The sequence below is a fragment of the Brachionichthys hirsutus genome, unplaced genomic scaffold (genome assembly GCF_040956055.1).
Source record: "Brachionichthys hirsutus isolate HB-005 unplaced genomic scaffold, CSIRO-AGI_Bhir_v1 contig_939, whole genome shotgun sequence".
In the NCBI taxonomy this organism is placed as follows: domain Eukaryota; kingdom Metazoa; phylum Chordata; class Actinopteri; order Lophiiformes; family Brachionichthyidae; genus Brachionichthys; species Brachionichthys hirsutus.
Genome location: NW_027180321.1, coordinates 126,315 through 141,193, shown reverse-complemented (window position 1 = coordinate 141,193; position 14,879 = coordinate 126,315). Strand labels below are relative to the sequence as shown.

The window sequence follows — 14,879 nt, the reverse complement described above, 5'->3', positions numbered from 1 at the left end:
GCTCGTTTAAGCCCGAATAAAGCCTTAATCACTAATGCAAAGTATATGATAATCCCGATCGTCGATCAGATTTATCCGACATGTTCATACGTTCAATGACTAGAAACTGCCAACAATTTTCACCCTAATTTTAAAATTGAGCTTTACAGATGTTTTATCGACAGGCATCAGAATGGACAGCTTGTAACGACGGAGGACGACAACATGGCTGCCTCCTTACGTCTGGGTCGTGAGGGTATTCTACTAGGATTTAGATTATCTAATTGTAAAACATGTTTGTGGACGCCACACCCATGGCAGAAGCATGCCAGACACTTCTTTCCGTCACCATGTTTCCTGGGTGAGTTAATTTAAAGATGGTTACTGTCCTCCCATCCTTGTGCAGCCGCCGACATGTTCTATAAGTAGCTTCTGCATTTACTCACCCTATGTCATTTTCTCGACTGGTTTGCTAATTTCGATATTTTAATATTACCTAAAATACAAATATCAATTCTGGAAAGTGTGGAGTGTTCGAATTGTCATTGCACAGGAAAGCAGAGACTGGTACAAATAAAAGCCATGTCGCGAAGTCTCTTCCAAATTTCGGATATTTTAATGTGTATGTAAAACACAAAGTCTTTCCCCCACTTTGACCCATGATAGCTGGAATATACTGGTAGCATGTGACACACTAACAGTCAGGATGGTTCTGCTCATCACATCCAGTAAAAAAGTGTTCAGAATGGAGATGGGAGTCAAAAGGCTTTCACTTTATTTATCTCAAGATCATGCAGGCTTCATCCTAATCCATTAGAGCGGTTATGTGTAAAAGATGGAAGTGGTTAGAAAACATCGTATTGCCATGTTAAAGAAGGAATAAAAAATAATATTATTTGGATCCACTTCACAACACCTGGAAACCTTAACCTCTTTGGCAAAGCTAACGAGTGTCAGCTCTGTGTGTGTGAGCTCGACACTCGGTGCATGAAGCGTCTGTCTGCAGCACTGCAGGCTAGTTGCAGAGCAGTGATGCATCTGCAACTTGGATTGATGTCTTCCTCTACTAAACCAGTAGTGATTGCAGTGATCTGGCCTTCTGCGTGACTGCAACCTGGTAACAGTGGAAGGTCCAAGGCCTGTGAGAGTACAATATGTTCTTAAGCCACTGTTGTAGTGTCAGCCCATGTCAAAGGAGGGACCCGCCTTCCTTTTGCTGTCATAGTGGCATTCATTGTCACTGCTGCTCTTCCTGAGGCCTCGTTGGGATCAAACATGGTTATTCTTGGACCTGCTGCTTCAGACATTCATGTAGTTTAGCTGATGTTTACCTGTAAGAAGGCTCTGAAGATGATTTCTGTGCAAGGTTTCTGTTTTAATTCCGAAGCCAGATGCCACCCTTAAACTGTGTTTTTATTTCTGTCCTATAGGTGTCAGCCCACTCAAAGTGCAAATGCCGGCTCTATCCCCGACCATGGAGGAGGGAAACCTCGTCAGATGGCTGAAGAAAGAAGGTAATGGAATCATGTGACACAGGACTTCATTTGCCCGCCTTCATTAACACTCCTCTCCCTCTCTCTGAGTCACATTCACTAGCCTGCTTTTAGATGGTTTATGTTATTCTCGGAGTCACATTCACTAGCCTGCTTTTAGATGGTTTATGTTATTCTCGGAGTCACATTCACTAGCCTGCTTTTAGATGGTTTATGTTATTCTCTGAGTCACATTCACTAGCCTGCTTTTAGATGGTTTATGTTATTCTCGGAGTCACATTCACTAGCCTGCTTTTAGATGGTTTATGTTATTCTCAGAGTAACATTCTCTGCATTTGTGCTCATCAGATCAAATGACACACCTTTATTCCACAATAATGGACCCATTTTCTAGATGACATTGTCTTGCAAGGGAAAGATTGAGCACTGGACCACCTTCGGGAACTAATTGGTGCATGGAAACTGGGCAGTGACTATTCATCACTGCTCAGTGACTTTGTTCAGGCAGGTGCCTCAGTCATACTGTCATTTATCAGTAGGCAGTGTGCAAAGTTCTGATTGGCTGCTGGCTAGTGTTACCATGTGCTTGTTTGACTTGGGGAGATTGGTTTATATATATATAAACCAATGTGTGTACGTAAGCGAGAAGGGGGAAGAAAAGTTCCCAGTGGAAAAATACAGCATCCAGGTTGCTGCTTTACACCTGCGTTTTTAGTTTACAAATGGCACTTATTCACACTGGTGATAGAAATAATTATGGAGCAATGGAATGTTTAGTGTTTTTTATGTATGGAAAACCACCTATTTTCGACTTGTTTTTCTTCTTCCGGATGCTAATTTAAAAGAAAGCAATCATTTCCGTTGAATTGGAAAATTCACTATATATTCTGCACGAACGTACAGGGTTTCTTATGCATGTTAACGTAACCCTGACATGTATATCTCGCTATTTTTATGGTTGTGTCAAATGTCCTTCCAAAAGTGTGGGGGTAAAAAAACTCAGGGTTGCCTGTTTAATCTTTAATATTGCACATCACACCGAATCCCTGGGGTCATGTGGTGTTAAGGCTTCCTACAAATCCAATCTTGACTCCACTACTGCTCACTCCCGGGGGCTTCCGATATCAATACTCTATGCTCTTTCAACCCTCCTGACAGCCATTTTCATTTTCATCAGATCTTTCTACCTTAAACAGCTCACTAACTAGTTAATTTGGATGTTGCCTGCTGTCTTCCCTTGTACTGTCAGTAATTTTACTATGTTTTGCTACTTATGGAGGCGATGCACAGCATTACAGATTTGTATTATTTTTTGCCAAGAAGATGGAGATGTGACCAGTTGTCAGTTCTGGATTACCCTTGACCCTCTTTATACCACACTTCCTTATTATTGTCTAACATGCATTTCCTCTACGAATGGATTGTTTACTTGCCAACATCACTTTACTTTTTTGTCAAGGAGGAATAGGCTCATTTCTCTCTGAGTTATGGCACAAGAGGTGTAGCACAAAATTAATATCTGAGCATGAGAGAACCAACCGAGGGGTTTCTAAATCTTGTGTTCCTCCACTGCTAATTAGATGCTGATATATTCTAGGCCTCTCCTGTGGTGGTGTACCTGTGGGAACCCACTGAGATTGCAAGGATAGGGAAAGACCTCTCCCTCTGTCAAACACACTGTTTCTGTTTCTCACATTCTTTCCCATGAAACATTGGTTAGAGTCTTCATTTGAGATGCAACCCAAAAACCTATGGATAGATTTCTGCATCACCTTTATGTCCTTTCCGTGGAATTCTTCCCTCTTGGTTTTTTTTTCTGGCAGCTAATTTCTTCTCAATGTGTGAATAGCCCCTGTGGAAGACCAGTTCTTTTTAAACATGCTGCTGATGTGTTTCCGATCACGATTATTATTATTTTTTTTGTAATTTGGTGCTTCTGTTGCCGAGTGAATGTTATTCTGTTGAAAGTTCTGGCAATGTTTCTTTTTCTTTACAGGTGAGACGGTGGCAACAGGCGACGCCCTTTGTGAGATAGAGACAGACAAGGCGGTTGTTGTCATGGAGTCTAATGAAGATGGTATCATGGCGAAGATATTGGTGAGTGAGCAAAAGCACATGTAAACACGTCTGAGGGAGAAGATTAGATGAGCGAATTAATCTGCAAGTAACAGGTTTGCTTAATTTATTTACTTTACTTATTGGTGGTTGAGGTTGTCTTGTTAGTACGTCTTGTAGATAGTTATTTTCTTAACGACCTCAAACCTTGTGATTTCCTTTTATTTGTAAAAGCAAAATAGCCCCGCCTCCTGTCTTTTCCTCAGAGCCACTGTCTCTAAGACATACATCATGGCTGTCCTCACCACTGTCTTGTAGACCTTTCAAATATCACCTTCAATCTGCACCAGGAAATAACCATCGGGAATGAGTCTGTTTATTCATTGTCCATGTATGAACAACACACCCTCTTCCTAACATGAACAAAGCAGAAGTGAAACAAATTCTGTCTGTCTGTCTGTTAGATACCACAAGCTTGCACCTCTGTTTTGATTTTCACTATCCTTGCTTCAATTCTTTCACATTCTTACTCCATCCTTCACTGTCTTTGCCACAGTGGGGATGAGGTAGTTTCCATAGCAACCACCCAGGAATTGTGGGGTAGGGGCTTTAGAGTTGACGCTGGGGGAGAATGATGGGCTGCATCCGATCCTGCTCAGTTTGTTGTTTCAAAGATTTTACCGTAACCAGATCCACTTCAAAATGAGAGTTCATATTCTGGAGGCTTTTGGCTGAAAAGCTCCAGTGAAATAGTTTATTCCCATATTTTCTAAGAATAGCAAGTAGAATATGGAGAGGGAAAGCAGCAGCAGATGTGTTACATTTACGCTGAGAGAAAAATACGAGCGAGAAAAAGAGAAATGGAAAATATAAAATCTATCAAGCTATGCCTTTTTAAAATGACATGACACCCAACTGAGTGAGTCTTGGTTGCATTTAAGAAGTGACTTCATTGGTTTTGCTGCTCTCTCCTTGCTGTTTAAGTGCCTTTCTTACCCTCTGTACAGATGGAGGAGGGTAGCCGTGGTGTGCGCTTGGGAACTCTCATTGCCCTCATGGTGGAGGAAGGGCAGGACTGGAAGCAGGTTGAGATTCCCCCTCCAGAGGCAGCAGCTCGACCTGCAGAGCATTCGGCTGCCACCCCTTCCGCTCCCCCTGTCCTTCCCTCTCCGTCTCCTCCACTGAAACCCTCCACACCAGGACTGTGAGTGTTGCATCTTCCATCTTTCACTTGTGGCTTTGTCTTTGTATGCAACATCATTGCTAACAGACCTCTATTATTGACTTCTTTTACCGAGGAGTGCTCCTGAACATCAGAAAATGTTATTAACAGAACAGTCCGTCATCACGTTGAACAAATAGTGGTGCAAGCATTGTTTTTAACTGTTTGATCTGTGAACAGTGGTGCAGTAACAGCAGTTTGGTACCCCACACCCACTCCAAGATGTTCCGGATGCTGACGCTCGATGGCCGAGCGCGCTTCACTTGCTCAATTCACATATTCACCACATTTCATTTATGTTATAATTTTGTGTGTATCTGTATAGCAATTAAAAACTTTCTTTCCATAGTTATCAGTGTTGATTTGGGTGTTTTTAGACGGGTGGAACTGATTCTTTTTTTTCTTTTTTTTTAAGTTATTTTATATGGGAAAAATCTATTTTACATTTGAGCGAATTGAGTTACGAGGTTGGTCCAGGAACGAATTATACACGTATGTAAAGGTATTACTGTACCTAAAATTAGTTCTTGTCAATGCCAGAGTGTGTTCTCAAATGTATATTTTTACGACGGGTTTTTGTTGTTACACAGATGTTCTGAATCAACAGCCAGTGCTCCCAATGACCACCATCACAGACTGTGGCCTTTGAGTTGTATGACGCCAAATAAGCCAACAACAAATCTTACCGGTTGACAGTGGCATTTAAATACTTGGATGACATGTTATTCCATGTTGTTCAGTGCATATCTAGTAGCTGTGCTGATTTCAGGTTTTCCACTATCTGCTGCCCTGAAACTCGCTGAATAAGACAGTCTTTTGTGTTCACGTTCCAAAATGTGTGAGATCCTACCACCGTCTGTTTACACAATAAATACTCGTGTGGAACGCAAGAGAGCTTCCACGTAACATACAGGTCTATTTGTTATGCAAACATTTTACGCTGAGCCTGGCCACATTCTAAAATTTTCGCCAGCTCGAAAAGGATAAAAGATGAAACATGGAAGTCTTGTATGGCAAGCATGATTTATTTTAGGTGATAGACAGAGGAATAAGCAATATTAAAGCAGGCAGGTGCAGTAGGCTAGAAAAATAGCCAAAGATTGTACCTGATGGGCCTTTTCAAACAAGGTTAGATCTCTTGTTTGACCACAAATGTGTAAGAAAATAAATACAAAAATATGACAACATTAAATTTAAAAAGATGAATTAATTTTTTTTAGCAAATTGTTCCTCACTCTTAACACATCTTTGTCCAGGTTACGTCTAAGTCCAGCCGCAAGACACATCCTGGATACCCATGGTATTGACCCAAATTTGGCCACACCGACTGGACGAAGGGGACTCATCACCAAGGAGTGAGTATGGAGGACTGGGATCGCTGTAAGGCCTGTTTTATACACGGGTACTATCCGAGTTACAACCGAGGTCGATTCCAGCCACCTGGCCTTAAATCTGGATGGATGCAAGTCGGACAAAAACAAAATGGCAGAGATGAGGTATTGGAATAAAAAAGAGGAACTTGCCCAGAGAGCTTTACAGTTGGGCCTCGCATTCACCCATTCAAACACACATTCACATTCCAGTGGGCGACTGCTGCCAGGCCCGCTGGGAGCTATTTAGGGATCGGTGTCTTGCCCGAAGACACTTTGACATGTGGACAGTCAGAGCCGGGATTTGAACCACTGACTTATCAGTCACTGGTAGACCTGCTCCACCAACTGAGCCACAGCTGCCTCTGCTACCCTTTGTGCTCTCTCATTTTCTCATGTAAATAAAGGCATACATGTACAGGAGAAAATAATAAATTACAAATCAAACCAACAGTTGGAATAATTCTGTACAATATCGTGATGCAATCACAGAATATGGAACTGTTTTTATTGGGTTTCCATACACTTTAGTGTTAATCACTTATTTTTGCACATCAGATAAGGCTGAAAAGAGGGAAGGGTACCCCTCCCATTCTACCCTCACCGCTAGTGAGGCCCCTCTATAGTGGGCATGAATAGAAGACGTCACGTGACCCAGAGATGAGATCATAGCCTCTTACATAACCGACAGCAAGAATTAAATACAGATTGGATGTTGGAAAAATAAAAACACACGTTTTAAAACTCCAATTTGGTCCTTTATCATTTTCAAAAGTAGCAATATTCACCAAGAAGCAATGGATGACATCCATTATGCCATGGGTAAAACAATATTTTATAATCTCCCCCCTCATTATTGTTAATCTGTGCTCTGAACTTTGAAGTTGCCTCAAAGGTGAATCTTTTTAGTGTGAAACTTTACCTCTCGTTCTGCCTCATGCATGGTACCGGTACACATTTTAATTTGATTGTTTTGTGATTCGGGTGTACTTGCTGTGTGAACCGTAAAGCGCTATTCTGTTGATATGACAGAAGTCAGTATGTTGTCTGAAGGTTTATAGTAAATCACTCGACAGCACAGTTCTCTTTTAACCCTGACCCACATTCAGCCATGACTGGTTGCTGAAATGTGCAAGAAAATGTAACACTCGACACCAAACCAGTGCCTTCGCCCACCTTCTCTATCCTAGGTGGCAGCATGAGACCACGTTGATTCATGTGAGCACTTTCTTTGACCATTTTATCCGTCTTTGTGAATATAAGAACTGCTTTACCTCTTTAATATTCACCTCACCTTCTCCCAGTCCTCCAGAAGCTCCTTTGCCTTGGCTGTCAGTAGGGTTGTAAATGGTCGGTGTGAATAGCACCCCCCCCCCCCCCCCCCCCCCAGCAACACAAAAGGCTTTTATCTCATCAATGAGTAGGGGCCACTGTAGTGATGATTTGACTTTTTGTATGTAAATATTCTTAAAACTAATCACTAAATACTGAATTTCAAGTCAGTCACTTGAATCCCTCTGTTCTTTTTCTTACCATTTTTTCAACATTTTATAATTATGTTAATATGCCTGCATAATCATCTTTTACAGTCTATCTGCTGTCTTGGTTTTTTATTCTTTTTTCTTTTTCTTTATTAGATATTTTATTCCCGAATTACACCCTGAGTGCGTTCTCAGAAAATTTGTTTGGGGATTTCCGAGTTGCGTCAGTTCAAAAGTAAATACTGCTACCATTAATAGAAACAGCTGCTATTGTGCAAGTGGAAAAAAAAAGATGCTGTGGTTGTTTCATCGCCCAAAATTAGAGACTGCTTATTTCAAACCTTTCTTCACTTTGTTGGCATCAAATTCAGAATGTGTACATATTCACAAAATCAACAGCTTATCAGTTTAAAGATTAAATGCCTTGTCTTGTACTTTATTCAGCAGAATACAGGTCAAAATGAGTGGCATTGGCTCTTTACTTACATTTCACTTTATTTTAAAAGCATTCTTTTTTTTAAACTATGAATATATATTTTTTATTTTTTAACAGAGATGCATTGAATCTCTTGAAGACTTCACCTGCCCCCAAAGCTATTCCAGTAAGAGCTGACCCAGCAAGTCCAAGTCCTGTCCCCAGACCAACAACTGCCCCTCATCCTCCTCCAGCCCCAGGTAGCAGACCCAACATACCTCCTCTCTCCGTACCAGGAAAGCCAGGAGCACCGGTAAGCTCTCGCTCTATCTCTCTCTTTGTTGATGCCACCATATTACGTTTTCATAAATGTGTTATGCTGCCAAAACATGACATATTGATATTAGCTTTTTTTTTTTACTCAATCAATTATCCAGTCCAATTAAATACCCTCCTACTCATTCAGTTATTTACCGCTTCCCTCTACTCGTCTTCCTCAGGGCACATTCACAGAGATCCCAGCTTCAAATATTCGCAGAGTGATTGCTCAAAGACTGACGCAATCGAAGACCACCATCCCCCATGCATACGCCTCGGTTGACTGTGATATGGCGGCCGTCATGCACCTCCGTAAAGACTTGGCCAAAGGTAAAAGCACGAGGCAGAGGTTACATGTTTGTTCTCATCATCTCGTATTGATATCTTGTCCTTAAGTGAACTTTTCCATGAAGATGTGGCTTTTAGAGTTTTCAAATGACTGGCTGTTTGTCAGCATTGATGCATGTCCACTCAATCTGTAGTCTCATCTGCACCTTGTTTAAACCCCGACCATGCTACAGACCTATGAAACGGAGACGTTTATCTTTGTAAGAGTAAGAGAAGCTCTGATTAGACACAGAATTCTGATACTTTTGCAATACCAGCAGTTGGCTTCCTGCAATTAGGTAAAAGCTGACACTGGTGTCAGTATTTCCCATGTGTATACACATGGGAAATACTAGATTCAAGCTTGATATTATAATATCAAGCTTGAATCTAGCATTGCTAAGCTAACGAATTATAGACAAATTCACAGATAGGTTCACACTGACAGGTTTACTCACCTGGTATTTTGTGTTGTACAATTTCTAACAAATAATTATGGACTAGCAGCTTGAAAATCTTGAACGTTAACTCCCCGAATGGCATTTTGAGTCGAAAACCTTCAACATTTACGTGTAAAAATACACAAACCAGGAATTAGCACGTTGCTGATTCACACTCTTAAGCCCCAGTAGCTCCGTCAAGCTCACCCCGTCACTGACTGCACACCCAGAAGTCCTGTCTATAAAAACAAAACCACTCCTGTTCAGAAACCATGTTGTATCAGCAGACTACTTCAATAACAGTTGAGACTAATGCAAACAAAATTACGACCTTATAGTCCTGCAGTTCAAGGGATAGAGGAATATTAGAGCGAGGAAGGGAGGCGAGAGAGACGAGGAGAAAGGTAAGTACTGTAACGAGAGCAGGTGCTCTTGGAAGACCTGTGTCTTCAAGAGCATTTTGAAGGTAGAGAGGGACGCTCCTGCTCTGTCGGGGAGATATGAAACGATTCCTGTGGGCTTTTGCCGTTTCTTCATAAATTAATTAGCATACAGAACATTATTTTTGAGCCTGGGCCTTGAGAGATTTGTTCAAAGGCAGTAGAGGCAGCAGCAGCAGCATTCTAACAGTCTTCCTCAGGTTTTTACCCTCTTGGCCTTTTCTTAGCGACATCTGTACTCAACTGTCGGCTAACCACAGGTTTCCTGCGCAACACTTGTCAGGATGTGTGTGTAAAAAGTGAAGGAAGGTTTGAGGAAAGGAAAGTGTCTCAACTCTGTTCACCCTTTTGCTCCTCTCAAAGGAAACATTTGTCCGTAAAGGCTGCTATTCACGGAATCCAAAGAAAATTCAAATTGCTGCTGCACCGTTCGTCGTAATGACGCAGCTTCACGGTGATTCTGTCACTGTCCTATTTTTAAACATGTTGTTCAGCGCACTATCGCGTAGTTGGCCTTATTTTGGCTAAATGTTGCCTAGTGTTCAAACAAACGGTACATCTGTTTGGGTCCTGTTCCTGTGATGGAGGAAACGGGCACGGCCATACCAGACCTATTAGAGAGGTTGTGTGTGTATTGAGGGATTGTCTCCGTGCACACACCGCCGGTTGTTTTTGTGGAGCCTCATTGTTCAGGGGCAGCGCAATTTCATGGTCAGCTCATTACTCACTCTGCTCAAAGTGTTCATAACCGTCTGGGGCTGCACTAATGAACAGTAGTAAAAGCTGGCAGCGCTGCCTTTGCAGGCCTAAACCCGCCTAACCTCCCGGTGTCACGCAGTGCAGGGGAGCAAAAGCGAGTCATTTGAAGAGGGACTGATTAGGACCGCTTGGTCTTGGTCAGCGAGATATCAAAGGTAGACATTTTTCCCAAGAGGGAATGTGGCTCTCGAGCCTTGTGTCGAATACACACGCGTCTGTTCATTTCCTGTTACCCCTCTTCTGTCTTTTAGCTTACCTGCAGTAGTCAGTTTGGACCACCTCACAGACTTTGTTTCTTCTTTGTCTTTTCAGAAAAAATCAAAGTATCGGTCAATGATTTCGTTATCAAGGCAGCTGCTGTTACCCTGAAAGTAAGTGTTGCTGAGAGTTCATTCCTGTATCCTGTTGGTCTTTATCTAGAATAGATGATGCTGTACCTGATGTGTTCTGGGAAATTATTATGTTACGGCAGCAGAAGACATCGGTTAAAACAAGTTGAAAAAACAGTGAGGTAAAAGTATAAGCTTGTGTATGTGAAGACGTATGTTTATTCAACTTGGAGCTCTGCTAGAAATATGTCCGTCTATATTGAGGAAACTCTTTAACCATCTTGCCAGGTGGTAGCAACAGTCTCTGAACTGTATGGTTTCAGTATTTCAGGAGGGTTTTTTTTTTTCTTCCAAATTAAATGTTTAAAATAATTTACTGGTTGATCTTAGGAATTTAAATAAATGTTGTTCCAATGGTAATTGAGTCCTTCTTCCGAACTCTCCCTGGAGAGTAGCATAAGAATTGCTTATCGCGTTTTGTGTAACGTGATCTTTAGTGATTATGCTGTGGCTCCAAGCATTAACATGCGCCACTCATCTGGGACGTAGATGTGATTTGTATGAAGCTTTGCTATAAGCACGTTGAGTCGCAGCTGACAACCTGACTGCATCTGCTATTGTAAATGTGAGGAATGCGGAACATTACAACGGGTACTTTTCCCAGGCAATGCAAGTGTAAAATATGAAGCGTATCGCTTGGAGTCAGGAAACGAACACTTGTTTTGCTGTTGAAGCTGTGTCCGGTAAATGGATTCCTTCACTAAGCTGAGTTATGTGCTCTACTTGTGTAACGCCGTGTCATCAGAGTACTGGCAGAAGGAACTGTGACCCCCCCCCCCCCCCCCCCCGGGTTGACCCGACATCAGGAAGTGACTTTTTTTGACAACGCCTATTCCTTTTGAACGCAGTTTAAGTTTCTGTTTGTTCACGGCCCCAGCCTTCAATAGAGATGTGTTTTATGCCATATATTAGATTTGATGCCACATTCACCAGCAAAATGATTCTTTTCTGACTGTTTTATTGATTGTAAAGCATTCTGCAGGTCATATTATACATATTGTTGATGATTGGTGTGTTTTTCTACATTCATGAGGTACACAAAAGTAAAGTGTTATTAAAGGTTTTTCATCTTTCATCTTTTTTTTTTCTCTCCCAATGGTGCGTTTTCCCTCAAGGAAATGCCAGAAGTGAATGTGACATGGTCAGAAAATGGACCACATGCTCTTGATTCAATCCACATATCAATCGCCGTGGCGACTGACAAGGGCCTCATTACCCCCATCATTAAGGATGCTGCAAACAAAGGGGTCCAGGAGATCTCAGCCAATGCGAAGGTAAGAAAATGAAAACCCAACACAGGAAGATTTAAAGACAAGAAGTGCCAGGGAATAGGGCTAGAGGTCGACCCAGGAGAAGACGCATGGACGTAGTGAAGGAGGATGATGCAAAGGAGAGGGTGAAGTGGAGAAGGCTGATTTGCTGTGGTGACCCCTGATGGGACAAGCCAGAAGGAGAAGGTCATTCACCTTTCACCTGGTTGGTTCTTTCTGTTCTGACTGGAATATCTCAGCCATGGGTTGTATTGATGCTCAGTATTGTATAAACAGTTAGGTGGCCTGAGAATGTGTTATGTATGTATTAGCATTGTCTGTGTGTTCCCTGTCTTAGGGCTAATGTGATCATATTAAACCTTGAAGCTTGACTGATGTATAGTTTTTCTGTAGGCGCTGGCCCAGAAGGCACGTGATGGGAAACTTCTCCCTGAGGAGTACCAGGGCGGTTCCTTCAGGTAAACATCAAACTCCCCATCTCCTGGCGAAAGAAAAGGCGCATCAAAAGTCATCACGTTAGAAATTAAATATGTTATGCATATTTAATATAAAATTTAAACTATACTATAAATATATAAATTAAATTATGTTATTTTCCAATATTTTCATTTCTAGCCTTTTATGTAACTGACAAGTTACACAATGTTAATTGGATAAACTGTTTGCCCTTTAATTTGTGTCATATAATTCATTTTCACAATGTCTTTTCGAGCTTGTCGATAAGAGGCATCATAAATTTCCATCATATGATTGAAATCTGGTCAATCAGTTATGCACAGCCGGCATTTCATGCAGGCCTGAACTGAATGTGGTCTTGGGCAACAAGTTCGATCACTTACTGTGCCGTCAATTGCATAGAAGTGGAAGGGAGCCCCTTCAACTCATTAGAATTAATAATGTCATTAGGACACACGTGGTTTCTGCGACATCCAGGTGGGATGAATTGTCCTCTTGAGGATGTGTGTGTGCCCTTCCTCTATTTTTCTATTCTCTGAGCTACATTTCTCATTATCAAAACAGCAAGCTGCCCGCAGGTCACTCTTTCCTACTATACATAACTATTTGGAGTAAATTTGAAGGCAATTGCTGCTGTAACGTTTTGTTTTTTTAGACATTTGTTGGATATTTTGCATATTCTGTAAAGGTTTCCCCAACTGAGCTTGAATAAGGATGCAGTATGTCTGCTGCCTCTTCTCTTATCCCATTCCTCCCTCCCTCTTTTTCTCCGTGTGGCAGCATATCTAACCTCGGGATGTTTGGAATCAGTGGTTTCAGTGCCGTGATCAACCCCCCACAAGCGTGTATCCTTGCCATTGGGAGCTCCCGGAGCGCGCTGCGACTGTGTGAGGATGACCAGAGCCTACACGTCCAACAGCTGATGACCGTTACGCTGTCCAGTGACGGTCGACTGGTGGATGACGAATTAGCCTCGCGGTTTCTTGATAAATTCCGTGCCAACTTGGAAGAACCCCAACGCATGGTTCTGGCCTGAAACCCCCCTACGAATAATAGCTCTGTGAATGTGACTGGAATAGCAAAGCAAGAAACTCCCGCACGACAGAGTCTGTGTTGTCCTTTGATGAGCTAAGAAAGTAGGCTTGTTCATAGAGTGAACCGCCGTTTGTGGCTTGCTGAAAGACAATTACCAGGCTTTGTAATGAAGGGGTTAAACAGGGATTCTGCCAGAGCGGTCATTCAAAATGTTGCTAAGACACGTTGTATTGGGAGTGTTTGCTCTATCGCAGCAGTCATGTATATCTAAACTGGTTATTCTGGTTACCTCCATCAAGCAGATCATGTTTTCATCAGCTTTCTTCTGTCTTGCGTTTGTTGGTTTTTCATGGGACTTCGTGGGAGGGTCAAACGCGTAAAAAGGAAGAACCCATTCAATTTTGGAATGGTGCAGTAAATATCTATTCAAATTGTGCAAAAGTAGCTTGCCGTGGAAGATAGTTAGATCCTATTAAATAAAAATCGCTATTAGTTTAACCATTTAATTTCTGGAATCAAACTGCGTGATACTCATGTGATAACAAATTCAAGGAGCGTGATTTTTCTGTGTTGTGGAGTCAAATATTTAGTCTGTCATGGTACAAATGTTTATAATTGCAATGGCATGATAGGGAAGCTGAGCTGCCTTGGTGACGGTCTGCTGTCCGGTTACTGTAAATATTTCTGTTCCAGTACATCCAGTTGTTAATACAACTTGTCCCATGCAGTGTTCATTTGTCAAATGTATTTATTATAAACATCTGTACAAAATATAATTTCTAATAGATAAACCATTTGTGTTGTTAAAAAATTCGGACACAATTGCAGAACTGAATTGTTCATGTTATGTTTTAACTTATTTAAACGGATGCCATCACGTCAACTCATTTGCTTTCTTTTCTCAGATGCTAATAAAGCGCGTTGTTCAGCCATGAAGTATCTGTGTGCTTCATTGTAACAGATTTCTCCCCACCTTCATGGTGCTCTAGAGCTAAACCCCAGATGTGTGGGTCCCTTTCTCTTTAATTAGGATCTAAGGAGATTAAATAATTATTTGATAGCGGCCAATTAGGATAATTTGCTGGGCTGAGTTTACAGGCCAGCCTCTGCTAACAGACGTTCACGTTTGCTTTTAGCATGAGCAGAACAGCTGTTAACGTGTGTATCAGCACCAGTCATGCAGATCATCCTAGATATGCACATGTTTTTGTATTTATTTTCTTTTTTTGCTGCATGAAGTGATTTCTAGTGCGTTTTCTACATTTCTTTAAGGAATTAAGGATCGTAGAGATAGAAATAAACTTGACTCGTATCATTCTAAAGCCTCAATAACCAAGGCTGCAAGGATTAAACAATGATTGTAACACAAATAACTGCTCTTCTCCGCCCTTTAGTGTATTTTCTTTACATTAAAGGCAAATGGAATGGC

At 41.6% G+C, this 14,879-nt stretch overlaps 1 protein-coding gene across 1 annotated transcript; it reads left to right on the top strand.

The window, feature by feature from the left end:
• The first annotated feature begins 204 nt into the window (after positions 1–204).
• LOC137912693 (pyruvate dehydrogenase protein X component-like) lies at positions 205–14,364 on the top strand. The gene is made up of 11 exons (XM_068756827.1): positions 205–340; positions 1,410–1,493; positions 3,469–3,569; positions 4,535–4,731; positions 6,006–6,104; positions 8,154–8,328; positions 8,516–8,663; positions 10,612–10,670; positions 11,804–11,962; positions 12,353–12,417; positions 13,196–14,364. Exons 1-11 carry the CDS (start codon positions 205–207, stop codon positions 13,449–13,451), a joined length of 1,479 nt encoding a protein of 492 aa, XP_068612928.1. The 3' UTR covers positions 13,452–14,364.
• The last annotated feature ends 515 nt before the right edge of the window (positions 14,365–14,879 follow it).